At 36.8% G+C, this 20,580-nt stretch overlaps 1 protein-coding gene across 1 annotated transcript; it reads left to right on the forward strand.

Annotated features, from left to right (window-relative positions):
* Positions 1 to 485: 485 nt before the first annotated feature.
* On the forward strand, positions 486 to 18,623 carry LOC113086940 (ATP-binding cassette sub-family D member 1-like). Its single transcript, XM_026255532.1, has 10 exons — positions 486 to 2,370; positions 6,482 to 6,662; positions 7,500 to 7,642; positions 7,997 to 8,168; positions 8,818 to 8,912; positions 11,428 to 11,573; positions 12,607 to 12,752; positions 13,519 to 13,603; positions 14,179 to 14,304; positions 15,530 to 18,623. The coding sequence occupies exons 1-10, from the start codon at positions 1,414 to 1,416 to the stop codon at positions 15,837 to 15,839; spliced, it is 2,361 nt and encodes a 786-aa protein (XP_026111317.1). The 5' UTR covers positions 486 to 1,413; the 3' UTR covers positions 15,840 to 18,623.
* The last annotated feature ends 1,957 nt before the right edge of the window (positions 18,624 to 20,580 follow it).

Here is a 20,580-nt window from a genome sequence, read left to right on the forward strand (position 1 = left end):
CCAAGCAGCTTAAGGTCCATTCGACGAGAGAGGGCCGTGGTGGTCTGTGGGCCACAACAACCCGATAAGGCCCACAACCAATTTGCTATCTGGGTAGTCACTGGATATTGGTATAGGGATTTGTCCCTAGCCTCCCTACTAACTTCTATGCCCGATTTATTCAGCCCATGAAATAAACTGTTCAATAACATACCAGCTGAGTAAGTATTAGGCTACCATCATTTATTAAAATTGTTTTGGCCTAAGTAGTATCACATTAATAAATGTTTTCTGCATTTATTACCATCTGTGGCGATTGTGTTACAGTGGTGCCAAAGCTGTAAAGTGAATTGAATTATAGATGGATATTTATCATACAACAATACATCGTGGCGCAATAAAACTAACATCGCCAATAATAAGGGAAACGCTATTTATGATGACGACAGTGTGTGACTTTTGTAATATGTGGCTTGGGTAACGTCCGTGTTTACTCCACCTATCGGTGCAGCCTACTGATTCTACTGAGTCCCGGTGAGCCTGATGGATTTACGCCTGCACTAAGACACTATTATTCTGCATTCGGACCGTTTATGAAGTTAAATGACATGGACTGCATGTGCTCGTCACGATGAGGGTCTGTCGCATTTCCGTTCAGCTGCGAAAAATGACCTTTACGTGGATCAAAATAGACGGAAAGTTAGTCGGAGGAAGGTGAAGTAAAGTGAATATATTAGCAAGCAGCGCTAGCAGCGCGGCTCAAACAACACGTATTTGATATTTACATGTTGTTTGATTCAATATAGTGGAAATGTAAACGTTTAAATAGTGTTTTATATAGTTTTTGTGTCACCCCGCTGTTGCTAAGTTAACGTTAGTGCTCTCAAGATTATTAGCTTGACTTGCTAGCAGTCATTTGAACTAAAGTTACCTCTGAAGTCAGAAAATGTTTGCCAGTTTATTTACCACTTTAAGTATATTTTACGTTCGTTAACTTTTTAGCTTTGTCGTATAAACGAAAATTTCCAACAGAAATCGTTCAGAGGTGATCTGTCATAAGTGTCAACTGTCTCCGATGTTTCTTCTAAAACTCCTTAGCTGAAACACAAAGACTGTTGATATAGTTGAAAGCCTTAATGCGTATGGCATAGGCTCGGATTGTTCGTGAGAAGGATAAATATTTGAGTTTATTTCTCTTCTGAAATTTAGAGGAGACACTTGTGAGAATGCAGGGTCTTAATAACAGAATTGCCTACACCTCTCCACTTGTCTCCATTTAATCTCATTGCTGTATCTGAAACTTTAGAGATTTACAATATAACGTATAAAACATGCTGTCAGTTTGCTGTAATCGCATTTATATTAGTTTACATGAATAGACGTCCATATAGCTGTGTACATTAGCAACCTGCTTATCGATAACTTTAATTTTGAATGACCTCAGTATTGATAAGCTACAAAGAAAAAATGTCTGTGTACTCAAAACTACCCTCTGAGCTGAAGAAACCCCTTGTGAGAAACACCATTGTCCTTCTTGTTGCTCTGTATGGGGCAAAAAAACTTTCCCCTTACATTTATGGCAAGCTCAAGGGAAGGACTAGTAAACAGGTTAAGGGCACCGACCCGGTTACCACCAATAGAGAACCCCAAGAAGTGGAAGTTGCAAAGAAAAAGAAAAGCTCCCCGGCTGTGAACCGCGAATTCTTTGAGAGGTTGATTCGTCTCTTGAAAATCCTCTTTCCTCGGCTTTTCTGCAAAGAACTCGGCCTGCTCGGTTTCCACTCTCTAGCTCTCATTTCACGCACATTTCTCTCCATCTATGTAGCCAATTTGGATGGGCAAATAGTGAAAACCATTGTGAAGAAAGACCCCAGGGCGTTTGTGGTTGAGTTAACCAAATGGCTGCTCATTGCCATTCCCGCCACCTTTGTGAACAGTGCCATCCGTTACCTGGAGGGTCAGCTGACCCTCGCATTTCGCACTCGATTGGTCACCCATGCCTACATGATGTATTTCAGTGACCAGACCTATTACCGTGTAAGCAACATGGATGGAAGGCTGGCAAACCCTGATCAGTCTTTGACCGAAGATGTGGTGATGTTTGCTGGCTCTGTGGCTCATCTGTACTCGAACCTGACCAAACCTATCCTCGATGTAGTGGTGACCTGTTACACACTCATTAAAACAGGCGAGTCGAAAGGTGCCAACACCACATGGCCCTCCATCATAGCTGGCATTGTGGTGGCGTTTACTGCCAAGATTCTGAGAGCGTTCTCTCCCCGCTTTGGTAAACTGGTGGCCGAGGAAGCCAAGAGGAAAGGCGACCTGAGATATATGCATTCACGCATCATCGCCAATTCAGAGGAGATCGCCTTCTATGGAGGACATAAGGTACATTTTCTGTCTCCTAATAACTCAACTTCATGTCTTTCCAAATGTGCATGACTTTGGAACACAAAAGGAGATGTATAGCAGTATGTTCATGCTGCTCTTTTTTTATACTCTGAACACAGTATTAAAAAAGTTAATTCACCCCAAAATGAAAATGAGCCAAATTAGCCCATGAATTACTTACCCTCAAATAAAGCTCATCCATTCATAATAAAAATTGTCTTACACGGCTGTGGAGGGTGAACAGAGGCCTCCTGTAGCGAATCCGTGCTTTTTTTGTAAGAAAAATAACCCTATTTAAAAGTAATAATCAATTGTTGTACACTGATGCAGCTTCGGGTGGATGACGTAGGATGTCGGCCCTTTAAATTTTTTTATTATTATTTATGATATTTAAGAATAATTGTTTAATATTATTGTTTATTTTATTATTTTTATTTTATATTTTATGTTGTGTTGGCTTTAGATAAAAATCAATTGTTAATGCTATTTATTTATTTTAGTAACAAATGTTAATATTATATCCTTATACAACATTTAATGATACTATTATATGTTTTGGATTAAAGTCCCTATTATGGGTAATGAAAGGTTTATATTTTTGGTTTTGGGAGTCCCCAAGAACAGGATGACCTGCGTGCAAGGTCAAGAAACAATTTCATTGTCTTATAATATGCTTCTCTGTGTACACCGTTACCGGGGAAACCGCCATTTTTACAGCTCCAAAAGCAGCACCTAGTGGCAAAGAATGAATTTGCACCTTCATTCAGACCAGTGCTTAAAGACCAACAAGTGGGTGGGCAATATGGTTATGTTTCATTTTAAGGTCAAAAATGAATTTTCAATGATTCAGAGTCGACTCTTTCTTTTGAGAGACAATAACTTTATACTTGGTAGGGTTGGGTACCAAAACCCGGTACAAATATGGAACCGGTTTGCACCGAACCGAATCAGCACGCAGATTTCAGTGCCTCATTTTGGTTCCTCTTAAAAGGGTACCCCCGAAGCAATCTAAAATAGTCCGAATATAAACACTTATTATAGGTGCACCCTAGTGATTCAGGACAAGCCAAAAACACGGTTTGGAAAATGGATTCATGGTGTACTCTATTATTATACACATTTTTCTACATTTTGAACACAAACAAAGTTACGGACCGCAGCTCTGATTGGTTATTTTTTACCGGGAGCGATGGTGTTTCTGCAAATGGCAATAGGAGCACTGGGAGGAGCCAGAGGAGCTTGATTTTTTTCACAGATTATCTGTCTCATATTCTACTGTCAGGACATAATGACAGGTTTAATAAATATGTAAAAAATATTTTTTTACAAAAGTTCCCTACAGAACCTTTAAATGTCATATGAAAACGGCGGAAGATCTGTCTTCTCTCCGTCTTTCAGTGTGCTCTTCAATCCACAGTCCGCGAGCGACTCAAACACAAACAGAGGACACGAGCTGTGTGTTTATCGATAGATTGTTATAATATCTGTATCTGTGCAGTTCTTTTATCATAAATATGGTTTACAAAAGGTCACGAGGAATCAATCGGTTTCTCATCTACTGTAAAGTTTTTACTCCATTCACAGCTCATCATACCACAGCTGTCTCCTCCAGTGAAAATCTAGCCCTTAACACATATGAACGTATACTTTAATTACACTTATTTAAATATACTTCATTTAATTATACGTACTTTATGCATACACTACTGTGCAAAAGTTAGTCTTTAGAATAGATTATTATTAAAATTAATGGACAAATGAATGTTTGGAAATGTAAACCGATATTTCCTTCTGAGATACTAAAGCAAAAGATATAAATAACTGGCCTAAACCCCTTTTTTTGGGTGAAAATACTAATGTGCCTTAGACTGTGGGCTACAGTACTTTACAAACAACATTGTTGCTACTTTATAAAGAATGAACATACAGTTATTCACAGAACTGATTAAAGAAAGTGACAGACAGCACTCATTTTAACTAAATATCAGAGTGATTGACTGAGATACAGTAGAAACATTATGTGTGGTTTTGTATTAAATAATGACCCAGACCATGAAATACAATTATTAAGTAAGGGATGCTTGGGAAACGAGAGTATCCAAGGAGCGTGTGAATGCTATGGATTTATTTTAAACTGTTTTAATGTTCTTTAATGTTGTCCTTTTTAAGCTTTTTAAATTGTATTTATGTATTTTTATAGAAGTATCGGTTCAGGCAACGTTTAGGCACCTGTACCGTTTTAAAAGTATTGAAATGGCACCAGTATCGAATAAAACCCAATCGATACCCAACCCTAATACTCGGTTTTCAGATTTAACTTTCAGATTTAAGACTTGGCAGCATGTTTTCATTCACTTAAAGCTGTTACACACTGCATTAAAGGTAATAAAAATATTTTTTTGCTCAGAAACATCGAGAACATGAGCACCAGGGAAACAGTGAGTGTGCACTTTACATTTAGCTAGGGTAGCATAGATGTGTTGGATGATTGAGTCTCCAACGATCACAGAGTCACATGGAGTGATGTGGTTCTGGGTGGAGACCTGGAAGACCAAATGTGAATCACGGTAATGAATATGCACGATATTGTTATCATGGGCAATTCTAAGTCCCGTGAATAAATATAAATTATTCTGAATTTGGAATGCATTTTAGGAATACTTTTCCAATCAACTGGACAAAATGCACAAGACCGCTGTATGATACTTGAAAGAGTGCGCACTCTGATGTAAACAAGCATGCATGAGAAGCACATGGGGGAACACTTGAGAGATGCGCTGAATGAAAGCACATTCACTCTCTGACAGCAGATGGCGCTAAACTACAGAAAATGCAGCCACTACCCTGGAAACCCCATAAATAAAGCAGCTGCTACTTTCTGAAATGTATTTAAATAGATTTAAATAGCCATACAGATTTGTGGATTTGCTAAGGTGTTCATCACAGCCCAAATACTTAAATATTTAGGCTTAATAGGCTATTTATTTTCAAACATATTTTACAGTTTAATCAGGACTACAAGTGTTTTGATCATTTATTGTTCATTCACACTTTACATTAGGGCTTCAGTAGTTAACATTAGTTAAATAATAAGTTAACAAACTGCCAATGAAAATTTTTCTGAACATTCATTCATTAATCTTAGGTATTTTATAAGGTACTTTTAACAAAGATTAATAACTTCTGTGGCAAATGACGCTATTGCTCATTGTGAAGGTTAATGCATTAACTAAGGTTAACTAATGAGGTCTTATAGTGATAAATATTATATGAAAATAAACAAGCTGTAAACACTCTTTAGTATTAAGTCTCAAATGTCAACTATCGGATTGGTTTCCTCTTTAAATAATAAAAAAGTAAAAATATGAATGGTATTGTAATGTTGTACTAAAACCCGTAAGGTAACATGTTGAAATAAAAATAAAATGCTTTTTAAGCACACAGAATAACATAAGTGGACTTAGAATGATTAATTGCTGCTTTGAACGATTACGTAATTGTGGTATTCATAATTGTTTTCACAATTAGAAATTAGATTAATTGTGCAGCCCTAAGGTTAAGTAAATGATGGCAGAATTTTGATTTATGGGTGAATTTTCTCTTTAAGACTGTAAGACAGGTGTTTGAGGTCATTTTGTTCATGTGTCAGAATGAAAAAACAGATGTCCCTGCTGAACAAACAGTGCCCCATGCCTGCAATGGGAAATGTTCCCGAAATTCAGTCATGTGGCCAGAGAGAAGTTCATAGAGAGAAGTCATGTGATGTGTCTGAATACAAAGAAGGCCCTGGAATTGGGGCAAAAGTCTATGTTCGCCTCTTTAACCCAAGGCCTTCACTTACACACACTGCACTTAACTCTCCTTAACCTACATGATGATTTTAATATGCTCTGATGTTATGCTTAAAATGTATGTTTCTTATTAATACAAAAAGGTTATGAAATGACATTATCTTGAATCAAGAAGCCTGATTGGACACTTTATTATTGGAAACCAACCTGTGTGTGAGCTTGTGGTTCCTCAACTTGATGTTATCTTGTTGCCTGTGTATCTGCGTGTATGCGTGTCTGCGTGTGTGTTTGCGTGCCTGCGTCTGTGCCCTGCGCAGATCGAGATGCTGCAGCTGCAGCGGAGCTACACGGCGCTGTCCAAGCAGATAAACCTCATCCTGTTCAAGAGGCTGTGGTATGTCATGCTGGAACAGTTCCTGATGAAATATCTCTGGAGTGCATCGGGCCTGGTCATGGTCGCTGTGCCCATCATCACTGCCACTGGATACTCGAAATACGGTATGGATTATGATTTATTATTATATATTTTTAGTTTATTTACATTATGATTATCTGTAGTTCCTGTTCTTCTCTCTACATCTGTGGCTCCAGACGTTTTGTCTGTGTGATTGTTTCAGTCCCAAACTTCTTTGGACGTCCTTGAGCGTGTGTTGACATGGTGTTCTTAAAGGGGACAGTTTGATACAATTGAATTTTTTGTACCACATATTCATTTATACAGTAGCGTTCAAAGTTTGGGATCAGTAAGATAATGTTTCTGAAATTCCAAGGCTGCATTTATTTATTTGATTATAAATATAGTAAAAACTGTAATTTTGTGAAATATTTGAAGAATTGAAAATGAGTCTTTTTTATTTAAGTATATATTGAAATTAGGGGTGTAACGGTTCAATACGAATACGCGTATCGTTACACCCCTAATTGAAATGTAATATTCCTGCAATCAATACTCCAGTCTTCAATGTCACATGATCCATGAGAAATCATTCTAATATGCTGATTTGCTGCTGAAGAAACATTTATCATTTGTTCAACATCATCAACATTTTTTGCAGGATTATTAACTGAATAGAAAATTAAAAAGAAACATGACATAGAAACATTTTGTAACACTATATATGTCTTTATATAGTCACTTTTCAATTTAATGTGTTGGTATAAATTTTTCATTTTTTATTAATATTATACTTTTTTTTTTTTACTGACCCCATACTGCTCTCCATAATACTTCAAAACAAGATCTCTAAAATCTGAACGACGTGTTTGCTGCTCTTTCACCTTTATTATATTTATTTATACTTTCCTCACAGTCTTGTTCTTGTGAAATCCTTTCAGATTCAGAGGATGTAAAACAGGCAGCCCTGGGGATGAAGGAGGAGGACTTGGTGAGTGAACGCACACAGGCCTTCACCACGGCCCGGAACCTTCTGAACGCCGCAGCTGATGCAGTGGAGAGGATCATGGTCTCCTACAAAGAGGTGAGACGCATTTCACCTACTTGCGTTACAAAGAGTGCTTTCAAATCTAGATTTCATCAGCAAAATAAATATATGAGCAAATAAATACTAAACAATTACAGAGAAAATGCATTGAGCTTTTCTATTTTAAATCAATAAACCTAAACAATTTTAAAGAACCAACCACAGTTTGCTTTTTGTGTTTGATGTTTAGGGGTAGCCAGTCATCTATAAACCTTATGTCATGTTAATTTAGCAAACTTAAACACTGTGCATTCAACTCCCAGTAAATCATTCCCTGACTAGTCATTTCAGTCATTGCTTATACAAGGTTACATTTCTAAATGTGGCTAAAAAGTGCCGATCTCCTCACAGATCACAGAACTGGCTGGATACACGGCTCGTGTGTATGAGATGTTCGAGGTGTTTGAGGATGTGCGTGTCGGAGTGTACCGTCGTTCGGCCTCAGAGGTGAAGCCAGAAAAGCCAGGGACGGCTGGGAAGATAAAACATGGCATGAGAGTGGAGGGACCGCTGCAGATCAGAGGTCAGATCAAGTTTATTTTGATCTGTTTCAGTTGTGTGTTGTGTAAGTGTCTTTGCTATGTTTGATATAGTGTACTATCTACAGCTTCAGGAAGTTAGAATACTTTGGACTGTATAGCAGTTTTCTATATGCAGATGGCTTACTACATCTGAAGAAATATATCCTATACAGTCATCCAATTAATAAATACTGCTCTTTTAAATTAACATTCAACCTAAAATTAATCCTGGAAAAATAAATCACTGGTTACACAAACATATTAAGCAGCACAACTGTTTTCAGCATTGAAGATTATAATAAGTGTTTCTTGGGCAGTAAATCAGCATATCAGAATGTTTTCTGAAGGATCATGTGACACTGAAGACTGGAGGAATGATGCTGGAAATTCAGCTTTGATCAAAGGAATACATTACATTTTAAAATATAATCAAATAGAAATATAATATTACAATGTTATAGTTTTTACTGCCTGTTTAATCAAATTAATGCAGCCTTGGTGAGCAGAAGAAACATAAGAAACACTACTGTTCCAAACTTCTGAACAGTAGTGTATATTAAACAGTACATAGTAATAATCATTACGTTTATGTACTATACTGAACATTTTCATGAAGTAACTGTCTTGTAATGTTTGTGCGTGTTTGTTTAGGTAAGGTGATTGATGTGGAACAGGGCATCAAATGTGAAAACCTGCCCATAATAACTCCTACAGGGGACGTGGTGGTTTCCAGCCTGAACATACAGGTACATTCCTGTCTTAAACCCTTCTTGAGTCATTTTCATTTTACCAGTGCAAAATTGACATGCTAGTGTAGTAGGGATTGCATACTTGTTACATCCAACTAAAACTTCTCTCCATCTTCAAGCTGAGGAGACCGTATATTCAATTATTTCTATCACTCTGCTGCAATATCTTGTGCTCGTGCAGAGTAAATGAGTCAGGCGTCTGATGCAACATGCTGTTCTCTGCATGATTTATGTGCATGTGAAGTGTGAATATGTCAATGAGGCTGTTATCTGTTCTTTTTTCTCTAGCCTAGTTCTGTGAGTACTTCACTGATAATACAGCAATGCTAATCAGCGCCTGACCTTTTGACAGTTTAAAGTGGGTTTAGGAGATGATATATTACGAGACCCCCTTGGAGAATTTATATTTATGTATTTTGCTCATTCACTCTTACTGTGGCAATTTTTGCTTGCATCACCTGTTATCTTACATTAGCTTATCTTTATGGAATATTTGAATTAGTTTTCTCTGCCTGTGCACTGGTGAGAGATATAGTCAGTTACTCTACAATCCAAAACATGTTAGCAGGACTTAAAGCCATAAACTTTAAAGCTAGCAAGATAAGTGCAGAAAAATATGCTGGAGATTTTCCTTTGATATATTCTCACCACGGCTGTTTATTATGCACATGTTTTAGATAACGCCTGCAGAGCTGATACATTGATAGTTGACTGACAACGTGGACATGTGTAGCTTTCTTTTTTTAGCATTGGGTTAATATTTAAGGAAAATTACACATGAACTGGTCACTTTTCTTGAACGGTTTTAATACACTTTCATCTTTGCAGTTTTGTAGTCTTGTGGATTTAAAAAATACAAATATATTAACATATATTATAATTTATATCATAGTTATATTTAAATAAAACTATTACAAATATTTTTTTTTTATTTGATATATAATAATAATTTTTAAAATGTATATCTTAAAAAAAATGTTTTATTTCATCTAGTTTCCAAGGCAGCATTTCTCATTTTAGGTTAGTTTAAGTTTGTACTAAAATAACAAAAAATACTAAAATAAAAATCAAATAAATAATAAACAAAAAAATATAGGCTTATATAAAATTAAATTAAAAAAGTACAAAAAATTAAAAAAGCACACAAAATATTTTTTTTAAAACTAAAATATTCAAACTAAAAACATAAAATATAATTGTATTTAAAATACTATAATGTTATTTAATTTGAATTCTAAAATGATATATATTTATATAATACATTTATATAAATATAATTGATATAATACACTGAATTAAATATTTCTGTAATATAGAGTAGAATATAATTTCTTAAATACATTAATTTATTAGAAATCAAATAACTAAGTGACCTTAATTTTATAAATTAATATTAATGTGGATATTAATGTAGTATTAAAATGTCTGCACCTGTTGTGAATCCAGGGTAAATTTGGCTCAAAATGAACTGTCCACATCAGTACACAGCTTACACACAATTATTATGATATGACACCCATTGTTTGTCTGTTAAATGTACTATTTCAGTGAGTATCTTGTCTTGAATGCGCTAGTTACGAATAGACACATTTCTTGAGTCTGGATTGAGAATCTGCTCCCTTATGATTAATTCATGTTTCCTGCTATATTCTGAGAAATGGGTCATGTGTACCCCAGTGTGACCCCCCTGTGGTCTACCCCGGACAATGTGCTGATTATATTCCGGTCGCGCGTTAGTGTGCTCTTAGGGTTTCCACAACAGCGCCTCGATTTGCAGGGGCGGCATGCTGCTAATACCCTCTCTTAGCCCTGATATCGCAGTCATGCGGTGCACTCATGATACAATGATCATTACCCACAATGCATTCTCAGATCGGTTTTGTAGCCAAAAGAAAAGGAAGAAAGCACGGTAGACTATGATGTCATAGATAAAACCTAGCATGGAAGCCGGAGGGAATGTGGCGGTGCTTTGAGGTTGTTACATTTTTGGATGAACTGTTCCTTTAAGATTAATTTGTCAGCTCTTTCTGGTTAGATCTGCACTTTGTTAGCCATCAGAATAAAGTCACTCGAGCAGCTTGTCTCTATACTTAGTATTATCATTAACGTCGCTTCCAGATGTTTTGAGCCCAAATGATTCACATTGGTTTGGTGTTGTGTTGAAGGTCTTTTAATAGTAGTTGACGCTCTAGCAGGAAGCCGTGCTGCTCTATTTATGTGTGTCTGGTGAATGGATGGCTTTAGCATAATGACAGGGTGTAGAGAGGGAGCGATCTGTTTTTCTCAGTGTGTTGTGCTGCAGAGAGGCCTTTGAAAACCATCAAGCGTTTCCCATCACAGTGGCTCCTTTTAACCCTGTGGCTTTACTGAATTTGTAAACACATTTAGCTGTTTCCCGTGGTTTGTCCCTCTGTGCAGCTTTCTCTCTCTCTGCTACGCGATCCGCTGCATGTATGTTCGTTCGTGTCTTTAGTAACATGTAAGGGTAAGATGCTGGGTCTTTTTCTTCCAGGTTGATGAAGGCATGCATCTGCTGATCACAGGCCCCAACGGTTGTGGAAAAAGCTCTCTCTTCCGAATCCTGAGCGGCCTCTGGCCCGTCTACAGCGGAGTGCTTTACAAGCCATCACCCGAGCACATGTTTTACATACCTCAAAGGTACTGACTCCACTCTGTGACCTAAAAAGTATGCACTAAAAGTAAGCACTTCTCTGGTGAAGAGAGTGTGTAGTAAGGAGGGCTAGATTTTTTGTCTGGGGTTTATCATGTCAAATGAAATGCAAAATTAAGCAATGTTCACTAATATCAAAATGATTTTAATGCATTTTCAAGTTGCCATTAAGCTGAGTTTTGCAATTTCGGCTTTTGTTGTCACTTTCAGTCTGAATCTCTAACCATTAGGCCACGATTTACCCCAGTATAGGCTGTGGATTTCTCTTTGTGCAGGTTCAGGACCCAGTACTGAGACGCAGTCTGCTGGATTTTGTTTAAGAATTAAGATCAATTAGAAGGCAGAGACGTGGGTGTGCGTGCATGTGTTTATTTCCATTTCCCACGCCGTGCCAGGTTAATTAGCGCTGATGAGTGTGCTGATTAAAAAGAGGAGCACAATCCAAAAGCAGTCAGCACATATGGTGCTCCTGTGACTGCGTAACATGCCGGCTTCATTACAAACCCAACAGGAGTACAGCATCGCCTCGTTCTCATGATCACACAACGGGACGTGTCCAACATCATTTCGAACCAGCAGCTGCTTGTCATTTGGCTCGCATGCAGTTCACTGAATGTCTCTGCATATCAGGACTGTTAAAAGAGAAAAAAGATCGAATAGGACTTTTAACAGGATTTTAGAAGATGTGCCTAACGCACCGTGATTTTGAGAAGACTACATTCTTAAACACTTCACCCATTTTGCCTTAGTTTTTTGAGAATTATTAATGCAAGATGTGAAACACAGAGGATAGATGGATAAATAGATCAAACGAGACATACAGTGAAAATATCATTACATACACAGTGAAAATATGAGTGTTATTCAGAAGTAATATCTTTTCATCAACAGAATCCTGCTATTTTAATCCACTAAAAAAGATGTGGACTCAAGTTTCCTTTGAACTCATCTGTAACAAAGAGAACTAGATGATTAAATCCCAGGATTTGGGATTCCTGATTGTTTTTCTTCTCTTTTCAGGCCTTATATGTCGGTGGGAACGCTGAGAGATCAGGTCATCTATCCTCACTCTGTTCAGGAGATGCAGGAGAAAGACATCACTGACCAGCAGCTGGAGGACATCCTCAAAACTGTGAACCTCTGCTACATCCTGGAGAGAGAAGGAGGTAAGAGACATCACAGGAGCATCTTCAGATAATATTCACCGGATGGGAATATGTAATATATAAATACTTTTTCTTTGGTGAGATTGGAACTACTGTAACTATGTATGTTCAAGATGGAATATTCTGTAATTACCATTCAGAAGTTTATGATCAGTAAGATTAGATTTTTTTAATTTATGTAAAAAAATTATGTTTTATTTGACAGCGTTGCATTAAATTGCTCAGAAGCAACAGAAAAAACGTGTAATGTTCCAAAAATTTATATTTCAAATAAATAGAATAAATGTTTTATTAAGTATCCTAAAAAAATGTATCATGGTTTCTACATGGTTTCATGCTATAAGCATGTTTCTGAAGGACCATGTGACACTTAAGACTGGAGAAATGATGCTGAAAGTTATAGAGTAACTAAAGAATAGTATTTAAAGAAATAAATGACAGTTCAAAATCTATTCAATTTGAAAAAGTTATAAGACTTATTTCAAAAACATCAAAACTCTTATCGACCTCAAACTTTTGAACAGTAGTGTACACAATCTGATAAGTGAATGTTTATTTTCACCAGTGTTGCAGGATAAAAGCAGGCACAGCACATTTGCTGTACTGGATGTAAAGTGTTGAACTAACAATTTTTTTTGGTTAAAATATTAATAGCATATAATTAATAATGCATGTTTACATTAATCAGTAATATGGAAGAAGCGAAACTGCATTAGTAGCAAACATACGTTATTGTTAGTATTTAAACATTTTTAAATCTTGTCAGGTTGGGATGCAGTGAGCGACTGGAAGGATGTGTTGTCTGGAGGAGAGAAGCAGCGGATGGGCATGGCCAGGATGTTTTACCATAAGTACGTCTGCTGACATTTTGACTGACATTTTATTAAATATTATATACACTTCCAGGTAATTTGAGGCAGAGGCATATATTATATTTTTACACTATGCTTAATGCTGTACTAACATCTGTTTGAATCCAATTTAATGTTAGTTAAGAATCAGGGATGTTACTGGGATATCTTTCAGTTGCTTGAGATAATTGGTAGAATGAGTTCGTCTGTCTAAATAAAAAAAAAAAAACACTTTGAATATGTTAAGTTATGATACATGCAAAAAAAGCTGCTCATGGTTTCCTTAAAGCCACTAAAGTGATAAATATTCAATTACTGAACGCATTTAACAGGATTCAGTGAGTGTTTTTTTGAATCTATACAGAGGGCTTGGACATTTGAAGCCAGCAGCTGCTTTAGGGGAGATTATTGTAGAACCACTGAGATATTTATTAATGGGGAAGAAAAAAAAACCCTAAGTCAGAATATAAAAAATTAAACTATTCAACTGCCAACTATTGCTTTTAAGTCTGCTTTATAAGTCCCTAACAACTTGTGTGTTTAAAGCTGATAAATCTCTGGTTTCTCTCTAACAGGCCTCAATACGCCCTCCTGGATGAGTGCACGAGTGCTGTGAGTATTGATGTGGAGGGCAAAATCTTTGAAGCTGCAAAGGATGCTGGGATTGCGCTTCTCTCTATTACACACCGTCCTTCTCTCTGGTGGGTTTTCAGTCGTATGAAAATGAAGAGCAGTTCCTTTATTGCTAGTCAGGAAAAAAAAGTGTATTTATGTTCGTAAGATTAAAGGGTTCATATGATGCAAAACAGGATTTTTCATGCTTTTTTGATGTAGAAGTTTGATGTACTTTGTAGAAATACTGTAATATTCAAAACACCCAGACCACCCAGACAAGTTATCCAAGAAAGCTGCAGTAATGGCTTGTTGAAGGTGCTGAATACTGTAGCATGAAATCATTAATGGGTGCCCTGAGAGAAAACACCTGTGTTTCTGATGGCAACAGGCAAAATAAAGAATCAAGGGAACGGCCCACGCTTTTTTCATCAGTCAGAAAACTAGCCACGATGAATCATGTTATGCCTTTGGGTTATGGAGAACGGGTGTGTGGAAGTTAGCAAGTGAATCGTTTCATGCCATCCATGAACAGATTAACATATTTATTTAAAGAAAATAATACTTCTGTTCAGCAATATGGTTACAATACAAGACTTTTATAATGTTACAAAAGCTTTCTGTTTTGAAATAAATGTCGTTTCTTTTTAACTTTCTGTTCAACAAAGAGCCCTGAAAGAAATGTATCTCGGTTTCCAGAAAAATACTTTCTGTAGGATCATGTGACACTGAATACTGGAGCAATTGCTACCGAAAATTCAGCTTTGCATAACAGGAATAAATGACACTTTAAAATATATTCAAATACAAATCAGTTACTTTAATTTGTAATAATATTTCACAATTTTACAGTTTTTACTGTATTTTTGATCAAATAAATGCAGCCCTGGTGAGCAGAAGAGTCAAAAGCATTTGGAAAATCTCAATGACACTGAACTTTTGAACAGTAATGTATATCTATATCAAGTTAGTTTTACCCTGATAAATAAAGATGGACTTCTTAGAAACATATTCATATAAACAGCATGTTTAATTTCAAGGGTATAAAGGAGGGTGCAAAAAAACTAAATTATGATAATTTATGGTTACAAGAAACCTGGATTATCCTTATAAGTAGACTTAATCAAATAGAAATAAATAACAATAGACTTTAGAAGTGCAAAATGTTCCAGAAATGTTAGGGGGAAAGCCCATGTGAGGACACAGAACAGCTTTAAACATGGTTTTATCCAGAGGTTTCTCTAGTAGTGTCTCTTTGTTACTTTCAAATCAGTCAAAATGACACACCTTGTCCTGTATTTCCTCCGTTGACAGGAAGTACCACTCCCACCTGCTGCAGTTTGATGGCGAGGGCGGCTGGCGCTTTGAAAAGCTGGACGCCTCCACACGGATCTCCCTGCAGGACGAGAAGCTCCGGCTTGAGACCCAGCTCTCGGGAATTCCCAAGATGCAGCAGCGGCTTGTAGAGCTGTGCCGCATTCTGGGGGAGGACAGCAGTCTGCCGAACCCAGGGGAAGTGGAGGAGGATGATGGGATGGAGGGAGAGAGGGAGCAACAGAAGGAGGGGGAGGAGAAGGAGAGAGATGTGGTATCTGGTGGAAAAGGGAAAGACCTTATGGAGTGATTTGCAGAGAGATGATAGATGCATTCAAGGCCAGGTGTGAGCGCGTGTGTGTGTGTGTGTGTGTGTGTGTGCATATATCAGCCCACATATGTTTTAGATGCATGCATTGACTAAATCTGTTTCTAATAGGGTTAGGAAGCAAAAACTTAATCAAAACCAGTTCCAGTTTTTTTTTAAGAGAATCGTTTTAAGGTTGTTTGGTTCCGTTAACGGTTCTAGAACGTTTGTATTCCACAAAGGATTCTTACAAAAAAACTCTGCAATAAAATATGCAAAACACCTTGATACAACTTTGCCGTTGTTATGATGATCAACGTGCATCTTATTTTTTTAGCATTATTTTTGTCAGCAATCAACAGTTGAGTGTGTAATTGCAAATTTTCATGATTTCAAAAGACAGCTGTAACCTTTTCTTTTTCACAGACTTTGATTACATTTAGGGTTGTGAGTCATTCAAACCTGAATTCAGGATGTTAACCCTTGTGCTGTAAAATACCTGAACTAATTTGCATTTCCTGGTTAAAAATTATGCCTTTTAAAAAATTGCTTATACAGTTCTCATTATGCTATATTTTTCACCAAATCTAGGATTTGATATTTTCTTTCAATCAGCAGAGATTTTGTTTATGTTTTTGAAACTGATTGATCAAAGGCCTCACTGATCTGAGCTCAGTTAAAAGCATTATTTGTGGATCATTTGAGCAATATTCATTTAAAAACTGAGGTGCATAAGCTCAGACAAAGATAAGAACAGGAGAACCCGTTGTTTTTTATCCATTGCCTAAAAAAATAAATATTTTTGATTCTTCACTGTTGAAATCTCATTTCATAATTTGACAACAGGCTTCCAAGGGTAGTGAATTTAGGACAATTATTTTCCAATCATAATCCATCCCACTTCAAAAGAACCATTAACAGGACCATTGATAAAACAGAATCAGAATCAGATTCCCATCTGTAGTCTCTAGACAGAAAACGCACAGTGAGAACCTCAAAGGCTTTTGTTAGCTGTACAAAGACACTGCGGTTAGTGTGTGTGTGTGTTTGTTTGTTTATGTATGTATGTATGTATGTGTGTGTGTGTGTGTGAGGGTAGTACTCAAGGTGGGTGTGTTTTGGAGGGGGTGGGAGACAGCTGCCAACTCCACCAGGTGCGGTCGATGATGAAAGCACCTATGAAAGCTGTTCCTCTTGCTCGTTATCGCTGTTCTCCGAAGAATTCTCTGGAAATCTGCAGGACCCAGGCGGCGCGTGCGTCTGTGCGTTTGTCTTTAGGGAAAGGGTGACAGTCGAGTTTGGGCTCTGCTGTTTTGTATCATTTCAGGGGTGATATTTTCAAACTTCTAAGGAGTTGACATGAATGCTGTAGCTCAAATCCTGCCATGTTTTAATGCAAAATCAAAAAGGGGAAACTTGTCCACAGTGTAGATGATAAGTTCTTTGTTTTTCTCTAATACTAATAGATATTTGAACAGTGACCACATTCACATGCACATAAATGCTGTGTACATGTATGCGGGAATATCCTTATATGATGTTATAAACATCTTTTCTGTGATAATGTGCAAGTAATTGTGGTCAATAAGAAATGGCAAAAAATTTTATGTTTTTTTTATTCTTTAAACAATCAACAAGAAGCTATGGAAGCTTGTTCGCACCACAGAATACAATAAATAAATAATTGTTATTGCACATTTTTAATTGTACAATTCCGATTTGTTTTCTTGCAGTTCTGAGAAAAAAGTCAGACATGCAGGATATAAACTCAGAATTGCAAGATTATTATGAGACAATTATGAGATAAATCCATAATTCTAAGAAAAATGCCTGATATGTGATACAACAGTCATACTTTTTATTTTTTATTTTTTATTTTTTATTCTGTGGTGGAAACAAGCTTCCATGAGAAGCACCTTTGAAGGAAAGTTTTCCATTCAAATGAAATGTCTCTTTTTTTTCTTCATTAGATAGACATCAGTTAAACCTTCATCTCTAATCATGTCCATTAGAGGAGATAATGTTCTTCTAATAATGAAACTTTCTTGCTCTAATTGTGTAAAAAAAAAAAAAAAAAAAAAAGCCTGAGGTTAGATTGCATATGACTTTTTAGAAAAAAAACCAAAAACCAAGGGCTGTATTCTGTTGGTCTGAGCGCAGAGCCTGAAGGAACGCCCATAGACACATGATGATTAAATCAGTTCTGATTCAGCCCGAGGTGATGGCGTCTGATATGTGTGTTGTGTTAGTTGTAGGGTGATGACCACTAGAGTTAATCTGAACATTAACCAGATCTCTTCCAGCTGAGACATTTCTTTAAAGTGTCCTTAGAATTTCAGTCTTTTATGTAACGTTTCAAACTGCTTTTGTTCTCGTTGTGTGTTGATTCCACAAGGTCAGTCACTTGAAAGATGTTAAAGGATTGTAAGATTTAATCACAAAGAAATTTCCATTCAGAAGAAAAAGCTGTCCACAATATTTCTATGACATTGAATTTAATAATGTCTGTATTTTTTACTGAAATATTTTATAATGTGAGATTTTGCACACCTAATGCACAGATGATTTTGTATCTTGAACCACAAATTGGTTATATTTTCATTGCAATAATTTTTCAAACTAATCTTTTACCTTTGCTAACGCAAACAATTTTGTATTGTTTTCTTTAGGTATGACTATGATAAAAGAGATTGCAATGTAATTGATTCAATATTGGACCCTTTGCACATTTACCTGAATTATTAAAAATGTATCTTTACAGTCTAATAAAACATTTCCTCTTGAAAACATCTCTCCGTTCTTTTATTACATATGCATTCAGAAGGAAATTGCCAAGTTGGTTCAGATGACTTTTGTGCTTTCTCTGAACAAAAACTGTTCACTGCACTCTTAATACATTTTAGAGTGAGTCTCAAATCCTCATTGCATAATATTTATATTTGGGCTTAGGAAGCTTCTTTTTCTATTATTCAGACAGATACACAGAGACAGATAAATGGATAGATAGTGCGACAGATTGGTGACTTGTATGGTTTTCTATCCATGTGTAGATAGATAGACAGCCAATTAGATGGACAGATAAATGGATGGATGGACGGACAGATAGACAACTGGATAGATAGATAGATGGACAGATAGATGGATGGAAGGATGGATAATAGACCGACAGATAGATAGATGGATTGATAGATAGACAAATAGATTGATGATAGATGGCTGGACAGACGGACGGATGGATGGATGGATGGATGGATGGATAAATAGACAACTGGATAGATATACCGACACAGACAGACAGATAGATAGATGGATGGATGGACGGATGGATAATATATAGATAGATAGACAAATTGATTGATAGATGGATGGGCCGACAGATAGATAGATAGATAGATAGATAGATAGATAGATGGACGGATAGACAGACAACTGGATAGATAGACAACTAGATAGATAGATAGATAGATGGATGGATGGACGGATGGATAATAGATTGATAGATAGACAAACAGATTGATGATAGATGGATGGGCAGACAGATAGATAGATAGATAGATAGATAGATAGATAGATAGATAGATAGATAGACGGATGGATAGACAGACAACTAGATAGATAGATAGATAGATAGATAGATAGATAGATAGATAGATAGATAGATAGATAGATAGATAGATAGATAGATAGATAGATAGGCATATGATTTAAGAGATGTTCAGTAAAGAGATGATGGATTGATATGTTTAATCCCATGAGTGAACTAGCAGACATGTGTCCATCTCTGACCGAAGGGTGTCGCTGTGGTTCTGTGTGAAGTGTTACCGCACCGCTCCCTGCCTCAGTTTCATTCCCGTGAGAAATGACTTTCAGCTCCAGTGTGTGTCTGTCTGTCATCCACGTGTTGCGCTGCGCGTCTCGTGTCCTGGCGGCTGATTCACCGGGAAGTTTCGGTGCTCCGGGAATAACAGCACAAACCAGAGCCCTGACAGGAGCCGCGAGCGGCCGGACTTCTCCATGTTTGACACACGCTAACCAACCGCAGATTGTGCTGAAGTGTTTCTGAGGCAGGTAGAGTGACTGAACGCTGTAAACTGCAGAAGGTAAGATGTATTTACGGTTGTGACGTCACAGCGATACATTCAGCGTTTGAAGTGACATTAGTTGTTTTATGTTTGTTGCGTTTGTGCACAGTTGAGCGCTCACAACGAACCAGTTTAACACCGATACTAAAGAGAACACAGCACAAAACACTGCAGGTCATTTCGGATGAGAGCAGTTATTTCATCAAACATCTTACGTACCTTTGCGCAGAGGTGACTTTTGTTACTTTTCTATTAAAACTTGGAAACGAGAAACTACTTTAAACTAATGTAGGTAGTTTAAGGAGATTTACACACACCCACACACACACAAAGATAGATAGATAGATATTCAAATGTATTTTGAGTTGCTTATGTAAAATAGATTATTAAAATACTCACCTAAGAGTAAATATTCCTCAAGTACAGAGTGATTTTCCATTTTCATCCATTTTTGAGTATAAAAAACTCGAAGATGACTGTCAAATGGAATTATGATAGAGGGTCAAAGGTCATCACATGTGGTGGTTTAGATGTAATAACACACCCTGAATGGTTATATTTGCTGCCTGCTGTAGTGGAAACCACATTAGATGGTTTAAAATGACCACAGGACTGGCTATGAACCGCATTACATGTTTAAAATGCAATGAAAAGTGATTTGC

The sequence above is a fragment of the Carassius auratus genome, unplaced genomic scaffold (assembly GCF_003368295.1).
Source record: "Carassius auratus strain Wakin unplaced genomic scaffold, ASM336829v1 scaf_tig00044254, whole genome shotgun sequence".
Classification (NCBI taxonomy): Eukaryota; Metazoa; Chordata; class Actinopteri; order Cypriniformes; family Cyprinidae; genus Carassius; species Carassius auratus.

Bases quoted from the DNA above. Each gene is read 5' to 3' on its own strand.
- LOC113086940 (XM_026255532.1), top strand. From the start codon at position 1,414: ATGACCTCAGTATTGATAAGCTACAAAGAAAAAATGTCTGTGTACTCA. The intron at 7,643-7,996 runs GTGAGACGCATT...ATCTCCTCACAG, and splicing joins TCATGGTCTCCTACAAAGAG to ATCACAGAACTGGCTGGATA. The intron at 12,753-13,518 runs GTAAGAGACATC...AAATCTTGTCAG, and splicing joins CATCCTGGAGAGAGAAGGAG to GTTGGGATGCAGTGAGCGAC.